This window comes from Calonectris borealis, chromosome Z, assembly GCF_964195595.1.
Source record: "Calonectris borealis chromosome Z, bCalBor7.hap1.2, whole genome shotgun sequence".
NCBI classification, from domain to species: domain Eukaryota; kingdom Metazoa; phylum Chordata; class Aves; order Procellariiformes; family Procellariidae; genus Calonectris; species Calonectris borealis.
Window position 1 is genome coordinate 45,263,374 of NC_134352.1, and position 16,896 is coordinate 45,280,269.

The 16,896-nt window shown below is 37.6% G+C and overlaps 1 protein-coding gene across 2 annotated transcripts in view; it reads left to right on the forward strand.

Annotated features, from left to right (window-relative positions):
- Positions 1-16,896, forward strand: part of LOC142075712 (guanine nucleotide-binding protein G(q) subunit alpha) — a 130,817-nt gene that overhangs the window by 41,482 nt on the left and 72,439 nt on the right. For both annotated transcript variants that reach the window (XM_075137496.1, XM_075137497.1), the window contains exon 2: positions 2,553-2,737. In XM_075137496.1, the coding sequence (XP_074993597.1) occupies positions 2,553-2,737 (185 nt within the window). The remainder of the gene's footprint in view (positions 1-2,552; positions 2,738-16,896) is intronic.

A 16,896-nucleotide genomic window follows, 5' to 3' on the forward strand; every position in this document is an offset into this window, starting at 1 on the left:
TGGGGAGGGGCAGACTTGAGGAAACTGAGATAGCCTTCAAAAAGAGAGAAATACCATTTTCATGTATGTGTGGGTAGTTATATATATTTTACATGTGTGTACAATATATATATATTTCCATATACATATGTATATGAAAAAATACACAAAAATACATATCCTGTGTGTATCTATATGTCTTTAGATCTCCAAGATACAGTTTGTTACTGGTCTTTGGCTGACAAAGTCTTAGTACAGTGACACCCAATTACAGAACCACAAAGCTGAATAAGATGCAGACTTAAGTTTTAGATTCTTCTTTGGATTTTAATTTTGTTTTCCTAGAAAAGTAGACTCACTTTCAAGCTGTTAATAATCTGAAATACTGTCTTCTCTAACATGATGCAGATTGCTTTACCACTGTGTTTTCTTGTCTGTGATTATCATGTGTGATATCAATGCTCCCAATAAAGAATTAAAAGAATTAGAAGCTTCAGGTTTTAAATACAAGCATGTTCTTCCTATCTCTGGGCTAAATTTGCTTTTGGGGATTTTGAAGGAATCTGGATTCCCATGTAGGGAAGCGTCAGGACCAAAAGCATCACTTTGTATTCCACTGATTCAGAGGTGTTTGGTGGAAATTATTTTCTTATGCGTTAGGTAAAGCAGAATCTTTAGTAAAAGAGTTAATCGTGTCAAAAAGGCATCTCATAACTATGCTGTGCTTTATATGTTCATGTTGAACAGATTTTTGTACTAAATGTGTGACATATCTTGCAGAACATTACACTGTAATTTCACTTTATATATAAGGACGACTGTGTTTCATAGGCTTCAGAAAAAAAGAAAAACTGTGGTGGTCTTAAGGGTAGCCTAAAGTATTTTTTACTATGTAATAGTTCTGTATTGTCTGGGTTTGTAATTTTGTTCAGTCTTAAGGAAAGTAATGTTTTCTCCCCGCTGGTAGATTCTTTACAGAAGTGTAAAGATCTCACCTCTGATTCTGACGAACTGGAAGACAGGCAGATATCATTGACCCAGGATGGCCCGTACTACATCACCCTTTCCGCAAAGACCTGTGCCTGGTTGGATAAATTGGTTGTGTGGGGCAAGTTCTGCCTGGTGGCTAGGCAGTGCCCTGCGGAGGTGGCCTGCGCACATAGTGCTGTGCTCCTGACCACAGGGTGGGCTGAGGATCCCCGCGAAGGCTGAGGGTGGAAGCAGGCTTGGTCTCAGTTTTCAGCTTCAGAGCACGTTCTTCTTCATTACAATAATAACCACTTTCTCCCCAGAGAAAGTAAAATTGGTCGGTATGTGACATCGTGCTTGATTTTCTGGGAATGTGTGTGTAAGGAAGACTTGTGTTAGAAGTTTGTTTTATGCGTGCGGGAAATGAGACTGAAGGTTTCAAAATTATGCTTATGGTAAAGGCAAAAGCTTTTAGAGGCTTCCAGCTTAGATTTTTGCAGTGCGTGCTATCTCAGAAATGCTTAAGGGTTACTCCTTTAACCTTGTGCTGCACTGCTGTGAAACACACTTCTCTGACAGGACACGTAAAACCTTATGTAAGGGGCATAAGGCTGCCTTTGTCCTGGGACACAACTATTATGGTATAGGGCATGAAAGCTTTACAGAAATGATGAAAATAAAACCCAGGCTGAAAAGCACAGCGCTGAGCAATGCACCCTGGTGCATGCGTTTTGTTTCCTGCAGGGCTGAGTAGCTGGGTGAATGCAGGGTTTATATGGCTGTGCAACTGCTCATTCTAAATTTCAACTCCTCCTTTTAAGCAAACACAGGAATAATAGATAAGCTCCTCTAGTCGTAGAGGATGAGCTCACAGAATTGGAGCAAAGGAAAAATGTTGTGTGATGTATCCTCTGTGAAATTTCCAAGAAGCAGATCTTAACTTTAAATTGACAAATAATCAGAAACGTTCATTAACAAACTACTTTTAGTACAAAGCACAAAGACGCAAAGAAATTTAAAGGAAAGAAGGAATGACTGCCCATTAATGAATATGAGCCAAATTTTGATTAACACTGATATCACATATTTCTGAGGTTAAAGTTTGAAGGGCTGTAATTGTTACACTACTGGCTTTTAAAAAAAAGGAAAAGGAAAAAAAAAAAAAAAAAAACCAAACCAAAACAGGAATTTATCCATTGGTTGTATACTGCCTACCATAATGTCCTGAAAGTTGGCCAAGCAAGATAAATTTTTTTCTTTCTGAATTTTTGTTATAAAATGTCTCATAGTAATTACCTGAAGTTAGATATTTTGGACAATTATATCTTCAAGAATGGAAGATTTTTAAATATGCAGTCATATACTATATGTATATTTTGGAGTTTTGTTTTACTCATTAGTTTAGTTGTTAAATCAAAATGCAAGTTTTAATTCAGTGGTACTTCAGTTGCTGCTGCTGTTTGCCACTGAACTGGTCCTTGTAGTTACCTTGCAAGCACCACTTGACACTCTTCAGCCCTGCACTAAACAAGCTGGCAGCACTGTGGAAAAATAGTCATGTTTGTGCCAGTGGCTAAAGCATATCCTTCTTATTTGTTTTGCAGGCACAGGAGAGAGTGGCAAAAGCACGTTTATCAAGCAGATGAGAATCATTCATGGATCAGGTTACTCTGATGAAGACAAAAGGGGCTTTACAAAACTGGTGTACCAGAATATATTTACAGCAATGCAGGCCATGATCAGAGCCATGGATACCCTCAAAATCCCGTACAAGTACGAACATAACAAGGTGAGATTTTTGTTTATTTCTGTAGCTGAAGCTTTTCCTCTCTTCATTTTAGGAAATATACTGAAGGTCTCAAAAAGATTATTTTACACAAATTATACAAAGTTCAGAAGAAAAGGACATTTTCCAGTCCTGCCTTTAGTTTTCTGCCCTTTTTGCTGCTTTGACAACACAAAGGTGCTGCTTTTAACAAGAGAGCTGCTCTTAACAAGGTGCCTGAGGGGTTTGTCACAGCGCAGAGGTTTAATGGCAGGCTGCTGTTTGACAGTGACTTTAGTTACCCCCTGTCTTTTCCTCCCAGGCCATGCTCTGGCCAGAGCACAATTAAGCCATTCTTCTGATCAGTAGCAGAACCTTACTGCTTAAGGTTTGCCATTAATATTATATGTGAAAAAAATTCGAATTATTAGAAAAATAAGTGAGGATACCTGTTTATGTGTGAACATATTGTGAAATAAAATTTTCGATGCAAGACCTTAAAAGAGTCAGATTCTTTTGAGATTGATGCTGTTATTGAAATTCAAAAGGACAAAATACAATTGAAATGTTCGAAAGGTTCATCTCAGACTAGCCTGAGTTCTTTCCAATTTTTTTTTATATTTACATTTTAAAAGAAAGATGACTACAATAATTTAAGCATTTCATGAAGGAGAGTGAAATGTTTTATATTTACTTGAATACATGGTAAGGCACAGGATTACATGGCTATATCTCCCACTTCTTGTCACAGGAGTGGTATGACTTTGATAATAGTTCCTGAGAACTTGTCTTGATTTTTACTGTTGAGCCATTGTCATCAGCTTTGTCAGGCAGAGAGTTTAAGATCTCTCACAAGTGGAGAGCTCACCTTTCTTTCGATCTTGTGAAGGAGTATTTAATCATAGTTTAATAATCCTGGATGCAAATAATACTTTCTCTGATGAATTACTCAAAAGTTCTTTTATTCTAATTTTTTTTAAATATCAGAAACTATCAAAGAGCAGCAACATTTACAATAAAGAAGTAAGCTTCCATTAAGCTGGGGAAGACAGGATGAAATAAACTTCTGTTAAGATGAAAATCTTTTGTGTCTACATACATGAAGTTTAATTATTAGAATTGAATTGCTGTATATGTTTTAAGGCATCTAATTTAGAAGTAGGAAAAATAAAGCTTATTACCAAGTAAATAAGCTTTGTTTCTCCATTTGCATCTGCAAAGTCATTGCAGATGGTCATCGCTTTGGTGATATAATGTTGCAATAACCAGAGTCATGCAGGAGCCTGGGTTTATGCAGTGGGAAGTCAGGAGGATCCTATCTGTCAAAATTCATATTGTTAACCTTCTTTAATGGTGGCTGGATTTTTTGTGCACATGAAAAAGTTTGAAAAACTTGTCCTAATTGGTGAAAGAGACTGTTGAACTTCCTAGTCTCACTGCGTGCTGGAGCTGTCTAGTTTCCCCTCATCCCTCATGAATCAAAATCAAATGTGTAATTGGTATTAGAAAACTGCATTTTGTATGTGTATTTCAGCCTTTTGGCTACATGTTTTTGCTGTGCACAAAGCATACAGCATACTGACCTGAAAAGTTAGTTGACTGTAAAGTGCAATCATTTTTTCTTCAAAACTGGTATTGATTGTCACTTTGCCGTAGTATCTGGAAGTCCTAGTTGTAAATCAGGATTTTTTTTCCTTGTATTATACTATGGAGTGTATGTTTTGTAGTTATTATTGAAGTTAAGAGTGCTGAATTTATAGTGTTTTTTATATAGTTGGAGTGAGTCGGTTAGGTTTGGCATAGCTGTATACACACGGCCAGAGCTGTTCACTTTCTCTGTATAAAAATAGCTTTCCTGAAAGTGGGGGCCTATCTTTGTGCTCAGCTCCTTCAGTAGCATTCCCATCAGTTTCTAATAGGGCTACGTGCAGAGTAAAATCAAAGTCACCCACTGACAGGATCTCTGTACGAATACCTTCGGAAATACAGGGGGAAACAAATTTGCTAGAGATTCGTGCCAGAGTAGAGGAGATTGCGGTCTACTACACTTACGCGTTGTATACAAGGTCACTTCACTTTAAAGCAGTGAACACCAACCAGTTGGTTAATCTGCTCCTTTTTTTTAAAGGCTGTTGAAAACAAACTCATCAGCCTAGCAGTCTAGAAAACACAGGAAGGGCACTTCCTATTAATTTGAATCTCCTATCAGGAAGTCCTATCTCTGGAGAGAATGTCTCAAAGTTTGAGTAATAACATATTTTTAGCACAGTAGCTGTTTTGCACAATGATTTAGAAAACTGCAGCTCAAGCTGGTATTGATGTGGTTGGGCCTAAAGAAAAGTGATCCCTTTTTTGTCAAATTCTTCATGTTCTGCGATAGACTTTGGGGCTACAGTAGAAATGCTTTTCTCTTACTGTACCAATTTTCTTACCTTTAACTGGGAATTATTAAAATGAGACTGTTTCGAATCTCTGAATGTTGCTGGAATTTGAAGTGTTCTCGTACCAAAAAGTTGGTTAAGTAGGCAGTTGCAATCTTTGTGTGGTGTACAACATCGTAACAACATTTAGGTTGGATTATTTTAATATAACCAGTGTAGCAAAAGGCAAGTTTTAAGTTTAGCAAGTTAGTTCTTGTGGAGTTGTGTTGGCTTCATAGAGTCACCAATATAACTAAAGAAGCAGAGACTGAAATGTGTTGTCTTACATTATAATAATCTAGGCTATTTTGAAAGATCTGTTATCAGAGTAGTTAAAGTCAATTGAGAAATGTAACTATTGGTGTTCAGAATGTAATACCTCAGAACTGATGGTAGAGTATTATGACATGAAAGACATTTCTTTCTCGTGTTGAACTTCAGAATATGAGCTCTACTGAGGTTTAAGATAATGGGTGAGGGTGATCTCTTAGGAATTTGTCTGTCATAGGAAATGGTGGCTTATGGACTGGTTTTTAGTTTCCTTTTGGGTAAATGTTATTGTGCTTCCGTTACTTATTTTTTAACTAGAAGTTGTGAAGTTTTCATATGACTCTTATATTTTTGAGCAAGAAGTATTTTATGAAATATGGGAAAGCCTTAGTTTTTTATAGAAATGTTCGTAAGAAATTCTGTCTTTGCAAAATTGGCCATCTTTGCAAAATTTTGTGAATGTACAGTACTAACTCATGTGCAACCACAGATATTCAAATGCACATGTTTTAAAAATAAAGTACATGTTTATGTTTTTTACAGTTTGTTTTTTTAGAAACCTGAACTGTGCATCCACGCCTCCGTCATTCCTTTCCAATACTGAAATAAGAAGACCATTCATTTTAATCTTCTAAATTCTCACATTCCCAGTGTTCTTCATAATGGCTTAGAAGCCTTTCCTTCAGATAATGTAGTGTCCATTTCTCCTTTTCCATCCTTTTTTTTTTTTTAACATGTCTAATATTGCTGAAGGTGCAGAGTATACATAGATGGCTTTTTTTTTCCCTCTCTTATCATTAAGAAGTTCTATCAAATCTATTACTATACTAAACAAATAAATCTATTACTATATTAAGCACCGACTACCACTGTTCCCCATACTTTTCCTTTTCAGTGTAACTTCCAAAAGACAAGTTGCCTCTCTGCTCTAGCAGACAGTATCAGGAAGGTGTCACTCTGTGGTGATTAACAAGGCAGGAAATCTTACTTGAAGCCCATCCCCTTAATTTCCTGTGAGACTTCTTAAATATTCATAACAAGATAACTAATAACTAATGTGAGTAACGGTAACAGAACAGGCTACAAGAAAGTTTTTAAAGAGGCTGAAAGCATAAAAGCAAGTTTTATTGCAGACCTAGACAAGTTTCTAAGAGTGTTTTCTGCTGAAGTTGTTTCTGTATTTATGCCTATTCCCTTTGAGGAATGTTTTGCAGTAAAAATAAGCAGATACGGGAAATGCTTTCAAAGTCCAAAATCTTGCTGGCTTTATCTTTGAGACCATGTTTACCTTGGTAGCTCGTTTCTTCTAAGTCAGACAAATCCACTGGAGCAAACAAATAAAAATACAGACAGAAGTAGGACAACAGGAGCGGGTATGGAGTCAGATTGCAAAAATTTTTATCTTGGGTAAACAGTTGGAGGTGTTAAGTGTTCTAGATCTCCTCGGTGAAATTTGATGTTGAACAAATCTAGGCTGGAGGAAAGGGCCTTCTGCAGACACCTCACCTGATATACAAAGAGTGTGAAGGACTGAATCCAGAGCAGGAGTGTGCAAACACTGGGAGGGTTATCGACTCTCAGATGATGCAGAATATGTGGGATTTCTGGCCTTTTGGGGGCTATGTTTTTGGGTTTTGTTTTTTTGTTTTGTTTTGGTTTTTTTTTAAAGCAAGAATGATGTTCTTGGGGTGGTGAAATGAAATGCTTATTGGTTTGGAGCGGGGATAGTCAAGTTGCTCTTCAAGCAGATAGAGAAACCTGAACGGTGCCATCTGCACAAATAGTATTCTGCAGCATCTCAAACTTGGAATAGAAGGGTTAAAGCAGATTACAAGAAAAAGAGATTTATCCTAATAGTGTTAGTTAGTATTTAATGTATCGTAGTGCTCGGTTACTATTTAAGTAGTCTCAGATGTTCTTCTCCAAGCACTCAAAAACAAAGAAAAGCTACCCAATAAATAGCAGCCTTGCAGAAGAGTTAAATGCTTCTAATACCGGGAAAATCCAGATGCATTATTTTGGCAAGAAAAAGATTGCTGCAGAGCTGGCCAACAGGGAAGAGAGTATAGTTAGATTTAAAGTATCAACATGTATTCAGATATACAAGAACTGAAGATAGCTTTTTTTTTTCAGGAGCCATAATGTGAGGTAAAACGTGTCTCCCTGATAGTCCTGTTTCCTCCCATGTGGACATTGATAAGTGAGCTTTAGGAAACTCCAGTAAAGCCATGAACGATTTCCTCTGGAGCACTTTGTAGAGAGTCCTTCATGAGGACTTCGACAATCCTAAGATTGCAGCCTCTCCCCAGCTGTCTTTCTTGTCTTTTTATCAGTCTCCTTCTGTCAGTCATTTATTCGTCTCATGCCCTGCCTTTCTCTCTGGCACCTCTCCAGTCCTACGTACATTTGACATTAGGTCTTTATCTAATTACCTGTGGCCTTACCATTTTGTCCTACTGCCTGCTGTTTTCTTTCTCCTCCTTTATATTTGAATAAAACTTTAAAACCCCCCCAAACCCTCATATGTAGTAATTCATATCCTGTCCTCTTTCTACCAGTTCACTCATTTGCTTGCTCTCTGTTTAGAGCAGAGGTCTCTTGCATTTGTCTCTATTGTTCCAATGGATTTGTAAGTTGCCCATTCCCTCTGTTATATTCCGCTTAACTGTTTCATACTTTACCCCAGTTTTAGATATTTTTCCAAGTGTAGGGAAAAAATGATTGTGTATCAGAAGTAAGCTAGACAAGCAGGGTTGAATGTTCCTGTGAAAAGCTGAGAATATCTTTATTTGAAATAAACACACAGATAAATGAACACACTTCCTTTCTCCAGTAAAATAATAGGTAATTTCACTAATATGAAATGAGGAAACTGTCTTAGCCTGCAGTTCAACATAAATTTGAAAACTAAATTTTAGCTACTCTTTTTGTGGAGCAATAAGGTTTCTTCCTTCCTCCTTTTGTATTTCATTTTAAGTGAAGCTCTTTATTTTTTTAAATACGATATTTTAAGTGATTAACTGCCTTTGCTAACGGGAAGTGGTAAGTCATATACAAAAACACTCATGCGGGGCATGATGTCCGTGTTTATCTTTCCAGTTCCACCATTTTACTGTTTCTGCTAGTGTGGAGTGCGAATGGGTGGTAATAATGCTGGCAGATTCTTGTAGATTTTCTGATCACTCATACACTGGATAAAGGACCATAAATATAGGAAAACAGGCTTCAAGCATTTTTTTTTCCTTTCTTTCTGACTCTTTTACTTCAGATATGTTTGTCACTTAGTTACTTTGCTTGCAGAGCATATTGTGTGTCTGAAAGGAAATATTCTCGTGAGCGTGCTCTCTGACAAAGAAAATGTGAAATATGCTCAGGGCAACTTTTGTATGTAATAGGAGTTTGGCATTTATTTTAAGCTAATGAGATTTCATACTCCTGGAATGGTTCTGACTTTCTTCATAATTAACAAAGTTATGTAAATATAGGTATTTATACAATATAATTTTATACAGAAAATATATAAACATAACCATATATAAGTATTTCCTAGAGGAAAATATTTAACAGTAATAGCTTCCTAATCATTTCATTCATTTCTACAGAAGACATGCTAAGGTTATCCAGCATTTATTTCTGAAGTGATCTCCGATTGAAATAATTTTGCTGTATTTTCCTCTGAAACTTCATGAAAATATTTCCTTCCCGCAGTAAACTTTTCTGGGGAACTCGGATCCAGTTATGTTCCGGTTATATTATGTAGAATGACTAAAAATCCTTGAGATCTCATGTCTTCATTGTTCATTTCTAGTAACACACACAAGTTGCTTAAAATAAGGTTTACTGCAATGGATTAAGAAATCTTCAGCTAAAATGGACCATATTTTTCTGCAGGTTTTGTCAGTCTCTTGTTCAGTTTGCACTTCCTATGTGGTAAACATTACAACGTCTGAGATGCGAGAAGGTTTTGTCTTATAATAAAATTCAGCTTTGGCTTTGGAAATAGGCTATTGTTAAGCAAAAGAGTTGTTCTAAAAAACCAAACCAAAACATCCCCCTCCCCCCACTTTTTTTCCTCAAGTATAATTTGTTTTGTATTGTGGGATGTATTGCCCAGCAGAGGTATTCGCATCATTCCTTTGATTCTCTACTTTTTCTGAAGGATTATTTTGCTCTTTTTTTCTCCCTGGTTAAAGTAGGTATAAAGTCTGCACATGAAGAGTTGGTTGCATATTCACGCTTCATCAGTCCAATCACCTGCTTACCTGTTTTCAGACTATGGGTCCATGTAGCTCCACTCTTAGACTTTGTATTCACTTTGGGTGATCGCGTAGAGGTGAGGCATGAGGCAAGAGTCCAGTGTTTTGCTTCTGGAAGAGGAGGCTGGCAAAGGGAAATCCAAGCATGACATTAGTCGTGTTATGTTTTAATTTTTTTCTAATAGCTTTTATAACAATCAAACACAAGGCTGGGGTTGCATACTTCAGCTTTGGCAAAAAAGTGTACAGAGCTTGACTGTAGATTGTTTAATGTCGTGGTGGACCTTAGATACTGGGTAGGTAGGAAAATAATTTATTATGAGCAAGTCACTTCTGTGAACAGTCTCAAGCGTGACAAAAGAGAGCTTAATACTGGGTTGGAGGGGTAGTAACTACCAAGAGTTGCTTTTAATCCTTCCTAACATTTCTCTAACTCTCACGTGTCTCTCTGTTTCCACAGTCCATATATATAAGAGTTTGTGGGCACTTGGCTGGGGCAAGTGATGCTCTGGAAAAGCTGTTATGATTAAGGTTTTTTTTTGTTAATTAAGGTTGTTTCACGATGATTCCATTTTTCTTAATGTGACCTGTCGGCCAGAGTTAAAATTTGGCTTATATTTTAGTTGTTAACCTTCTAAGCCGGTTTGTAGATACAGTGTAGTTAACAGGTTGCATGTACATGTTTTGCTAGTTTGGAGTGTTACTTGAAAATTTCCAAAATGCAAATTGTATCCTGAGTCGTTTGTGTTTGGAGATGCTCTCTATTTTTAGGTATTTTTTGTTCGGTAAACCGTGACCGCTGGTTTGAGGACTTAAGCTCTCTGTAGGTATTGTTGGCTGTACAAGCAGGTAGATGAGCGCTCTTGATGCGTGAAGACGTTCTTTGCATGTGGTCTCCAGTCTTTATCCAGCTATTTTTTTCAACCGTAAGCAAAATGCTGCCAATTGTACAGGTTGGGTGAAAAGGTAACTGCCTATCGCTGGAGCATAAAGAAGCCTTGGGCGCACCTGCCTCCCTCCTGGCCTCCAGCACAGCCGCACGCCAGGTGGAGGAGCAGCGGGGTTGTGCCACAGAGGAAGAGCTATTGACACAGTCATTATGTAAGCCTCATGAATCCTGTCGTGGCGTTCGGGGTTCGTTACACCGCTTCATGGCTGTTTTGATGTTTGTTTCTGCTTATGCAAAGAATAGAAAAACAGGAGTGGGACTTAGTGTTGAGTCATTATCTAGTTTGTACTTGTAATCTGCAGAGATTTTACCCTGTATGTTGCAGAAGAAAAACATCATCTTGACTTCGAAAAGTGTGACTGCAGACTTGTTTTTCTAACTGTACCATTTGTAGGGCCACCCTATGATATACTGCACTTGTGAAGGGCTTTAGAACAAAGTGGAAATTAGATTTTCATGTATGCCCTTGTATTAGTGCCTGTTTAGTCAATTATGATTGTTTTTGAGGTAGCCGGGTAGTTTCTTCTTTACTGCTGGATCTGCTCAACTCGGTGCTTAGAATTGGAGAAACATGGTAGCACCCATTACTCAAGGCTCCTTCAAGGATTATTTAAAGCAGAAATCTGCTGAGTATGAAACAGACATTCAGTAGTTTTTACACCCACAGGATTCACTAAGTATTCTCTTGGACTACACTGGCAATTTGTAGCTGTGCAGAAACAGGATTTGTGCCCCATGTAAGAATTTTAAGAGTTGTTCCGATACAATAGCACTTTTCTACAGTTTATTAAAATATTGCTTTTGAACTGAGTGTAGATGCAAAGGTAGTATGAGTTACCAGTCCACTTTTTCAGTAACAGAAAAGAATATATAGTTTGGATTGGAAGAGGGTTTTTTGTTGCTTTTGTTTTTAACTATTTATTTCTTTTTATTAAGGGTACCAATCAGGATGATCTTCCATGAAAAAGTACATTTCTGTGTCTTAAGCCATAACAGCATATGTACAAATATCATTTGAGAATAAAACTAAGGCCAGACTAATTCATTGTACCAGCCTCTGAAAATTAAACTCACTTCTTAAAGGCACCCATCACAATCAAATAGGAAGAATTTTGTGCAATTTTAAGCTCTTAAAGGGTAGGCTTTTCTTTTTTTCTTTTTTTTTCTTTTTTTTTTTTTTACCCTCACTCATAAACCCATGTAATCAGATAAAACTGTGATTTCTGGGACAGAATATTTTTGAGAAACTTCTAATTTGCATTTTTATATGATTCCTTTGACCCTGTGCATTTTTTTAAAGCTGTTTTCTTTCAAACTCTGGATTGAAAGAGGACTTTTTGAAAGCTGAAATCTTTTGCAGTAAAGCTTTAATTACTTTTTCTCATAAACCTAGAACGTTATGGGTTTCCTTTAGTTATTTTTTGCCTTCTTTTCTTTCTTTTACTTTCTCTGTCACTAGAACTTTTAAATACTGCCTTGACCTTTGAAAAGTTGAAAAAGTAAAAATGAAGGATTGAAAATAAAGCCATTCAAAACAGTGCAAAAACATACCGGATATTGTAAATTCTCTTGTAGCCAGTAGTCTGCAAATAAAAAGAAGGGCATGGGACAGAATGAAATGTGGTGACATTTTTTGAAAGTATTTTATGGATTTTTTAATTTAGATGTGCAGTAACAATTTGGGGAAGAAATTAACTTCAATGCATATTCTCTTTTTTGAAAAAGCTGGAGTATTTTCAACCACTTGCCACTTTGTAAGCAGCTTTTGAAAACTCTTCTGCAGTAAAAGGAGTTAACTCCATCCTCATTGATGGTGAGGGAGGAGCCATCGGTATTGGACTGAGACATCACTAAAAGACATGAAGAATGTTTGACTAGTGCATGTAGGTACTGTGATGTATGCAGTATAAAATGGATTTTTATTAAAGAAAGTTGGAGTTACTTGTCTGATGCAAACCTGCTCCATAAGGGAAGGTGTTTAAGGATATGTATGAGGAAATTGAGGAATGCATGAATGGACAGAGCTTCTCAGAGGTTGCAAAGGAGCCTGCACACCGAGAATAAGTGAGGTGTTTCTGCAAGAGAGAACATAGTCCATGCAGGTGGTTTCTAAAGTATGGTCAGGAAGTTTCTAAGGACCCTTTTGCAATTTAGAGGGGGTATGTCTATTTGTGTAGGCTTGTTAGTTTTTAGAAGCATATTCTTTTAGAATTTGTGTAATGATACTGTGTTGCGTGTAGTTCATTTACTGCTTGCAACCCAAGTCTGCCCGCTCTTAGGGAGGAATGTAAACACCTGTCGGCATTTTTCTAAGCTGAGTCTTGGAATTCTTTTAATTTCACCTGTGGGTAGTTTTAGTGTCGCTGATCAGGAAAACAAATTGTGCAACCTCATTATTGGAGTCATTATGAAAGGCCTCAAACAAAAAGTTCTTCTGCAGGGCAATATTTATAAATAAAACCATCCTAATCAGAGAGGGGCATGGCAGTAAAGCCTTGTAGCTCATGTCCTTCTTGTGTGATAAACAATGACTTGCACTGGCTCCCCTTGCCGTAGCGGAGTACTCATTCACTGCATTGCAAAATGTTTTAAAAAGCAACTCCCTCCTGTGAAAAATTATATAACTTTTCCTTATCTCTGTTTCAGAAAAAAATGTACATTTTAAAGAAGTAGATTTTTGACGATCTAGTATTAATGATTGAGAGAAGCTGTAGCTCGCTCGCTAGCTCCATTGTTTCCTGATTCCAGTGGTGTGTCTATGCTTTTACTGGTATGTTTCTGCCTATCTATCCCTTTTTGGACGCTTGTCATCTTTTGTGGTCTTCCTGTAGAGCTTCCTGTGCACTGCTGTCTGATCATACCGTATGAATCAGCAATGTGGGTGGTATTTTGCCCATCTGACAAATAAGAAAACTGTAACAACAATATTTTTAGTTTTTCTTTATTGAAGTCAGTACTATTCAGAGAGTTACTTTCTTAATTCACGTTGGGATGCATTTCTGTGATCCAGCAAGTCTTTTTTGATTTATCATCCACTGCCTAGGATATGCGGTAGAAAAGAGTCTCTTATGAACACATCCCAAGCAGACGTTATAACTGTCCGGGTGTACTGAAACAGACACCATCTACAGAAACCCTGCCAACATAAAATGCAATCAAATGCTGGCTGTTCAACATTTTAATGCAATTTTTCATTGTGTCCTGCATTACTGGTCCAAACTACATGAGAATTAGATTTTACGAATTCTCTCCTCTTGGGAAAGGAATGAAAATTAGATTTCTCTTATGAAGCTACCACAATGAGAGGAAATGTAAATAAATATGTCTTGGAGGGGGGTTTGGTAGAAACATGTGTGAAGGGAGTGATATAGTTGATGTGTAGGCTGAGTTGTCAAGAACCTGCTTTTAAAGTAAGAGTTAATCCCTGAAGACAGTTTTGTTTAGTAATGCTTCTCCGGTGTTCAGATGGTCTCATTAAGTCATTATTCTTTGAACATGACACAGTTATTTCTCAATAGTGTACCAAATACGCTTTTTCCTGAAACACCTCTGTGGGTTGTTTTTTTTTTTTTTTGGCCATTCTAGATTTGGCAATTTTAGATCTCTTTCTTCGTGTTAAGGTTTGTGTTTCTTTTTTTTTTTTCTTTTACCTTGGGTATTCTCCCTATCAGATCTTGTGCAATTGTGTCCTGCTGAAGAGTGTAAGAGGAGGATAATAAACAAAAACTGTTATACTGCTGGGTTTTTCACTCCATTCCCACATTTCTTTTGAACTTCTAGACTTTTTAAGATTTGGGGAGTTTCTCAGGAGACTCTTAGTTTTCTCCAGCAGTATGGATCACGGAATTAATCAGATTATTTGACATAGCTTCATATAGCTGGACAAAATGTCATTAAGACGGCTGTGGAGTACAGACTTCCTGATCTAGTTGTATTTTCCAGCACCCACTTTGCAGAGACAGGGTTATACCAGCTGCAGAGTTTCAGGGAATTTTATTACAGTGCTTGTTAAAAATAAGTATTTCCAATGGCTGAGGAACCGAACAGAAAACAATGCCATAATTTTGGGTCTGCAATTGGCAGCATTGCACAAAATACAAAACATCCCTTCTATAAGCTACATGAAAAGAAGGGACATAACTATCTCTTCCTTACGATGAACAAAAATGTAATGCATGCTTTTACTATGAAGTAATTTTGCCTTAGAAACGGGAGTTCATAGATACTTTGAAAGGCTGAATTAAAAATGTGCTTAACCAGAACCCTACCGCACCCAAAATTCAGACATCTGTGTTCGTCTCCATCTCCTAATTATGCCTCACTGCATCAGCAGATGAATGTAATGAAAGTAACAAGGATAAATCTTCACTGTTATGATATGTTACGGGTGCCAGCACTGTTACAGTTTATAAATAAAATCAGTAACTGAGCAAAGCATTTTCCTCTGCACTTCATAGACATTTTTTTCCTCAGCACAACCAATTATAGAATAAGGGAAAGGCTCGCGCCCTTTAAATTGTTTCTTCTGTTTCAAGGGAATTTTGCCATTCTGAGCATTAGTCTCTGCTATCTTTCATCTTCTTACAGCATCTTGTTATGCAGAGACCTGTGCTGTTAGAGACCAATGGGTAGGTCTGAAACAGTAATAACTAGACGTTAAAATGAAGAACAGTGCTGGAAAATTGCTCAAAGCTGCTGTTGGGAGGCTGTTCAAAGGTAGAGCTTTTCCTCTCTCCTTTCCAGCTTGCTGGGCTGTGGCTCCATCCAGAGCCCTAGCCTCTGCTTCCCTTGCCCCACTTGCGGTAGCACTCTCATCATGAGCTGTCCCAGGATGACCCCGCATCCGATTTACAGCATGGAGTCATGAATGGAGAGCAGCCGTGGCATGCCCAGCACGTGCCGCCGTGGATCACCATGAGCTACACAGTCTCTTTGAGCTGGGTTTTCTCGCCCGTGTGGGTGAGCTGCGGTAGCTGTAGGGATCCTGTCTTTGTTCCCTCTCACTTTCACTGGCTCATGCGGTCACAAGAAAGTCAGTTTTACCAGAAGTGTTGAATATGCTTGCTAAATCTGGGTAATTTGATCTAAATAGCCTATAGTAATGCCTTAATTTGTTTTGCTTGCTGAATTTACTTAAGTTAATAAATGCCGATAAGTAAATTGGAGCAGCATATCTAAGAACCTAAATACGGATCTTGGATAGGATCCCATAGTATTTAAATTAACATTAATGTTATTTACTTTAAAGATAGAAAACTTGAAGGAAATGAATTTGAGTGTGGCGATTGTCTCTTTTTTCCTTTTTTTGACCTCTGTATGAAACAAAAGTGTTTCCTCCCTTTATAACGTCGTTGTACCAAAGTGTTAATCATACTAGCTTGGGGTTGCTTCAAAACCTGTGTGATTGCAGAAGTGGATACTGGACTCATGTGTTCGTGGCTCAGTGCCTTGTACCACTGTGCAGGCATACAGAAATACATGCTCTGCATACACAGGAGCAGGTTCAGGTATCGTTTGCAGGGTTTTGGATATGTGCTACCCATGCCTAACCTTGGGATATCCACACTTACCTCCAGTGCAGTATTCATGTTACGAGTGTACAGAGATGTGATTAGACCACTATGGGCTTTGATGAAGTAGGGAAAGCAGAGCGGTATCCGCCAGATCCATTAGCAGCTGATGAAAGTTACGTCAGCCTGGAGGATGTTCTAGCTTAACTTGGAGTAGTGCCTGAAGCTAAAAGCTTCAACAGTCAGGAGGGTATAAAGATGATATATCACTACCTTATGCTTAACTCTTTCTTTTCCTTTTTTTTTCTTTTTTTTTTAATCTCTGTCCCGTGTCTCCGCCCCCCCCTCCAGCTTTAATAAGTGAGTTGAGCACTTATTGCTTGGCTAGCTTTCTAGGTTTGACCTCAGTCCTCACATGCAACAACAGAACATTCTAGAAAATGTCAGCAAGTCAATACCAGATCCTTTTTGGGGGTACTATTTCCCTAAGCTAAAGAAAGTAGTCTACCTGAAGCTAAAGTAGGCAACTGAAGTTTTGGTACCAGGTCTCATTTCTTTCAGAGCTGATTTGTTTGTTGAAGGCTTCTTTTCTTTTTAATTTATAGAGGTTGATATTACTCATTTATCGCCAAAACCAGAATAGAAAAATCCTTTTTTTTCCTGGTAAAAAATTATGTACATTTTCATCTTTGTTTTGAGATTGAAGGTGTAAAATGTTGCCTGTCCAGAAATTTTCTCTGTTCACTAGTCTCTGAAAGGGAATTTCACACATTATCAG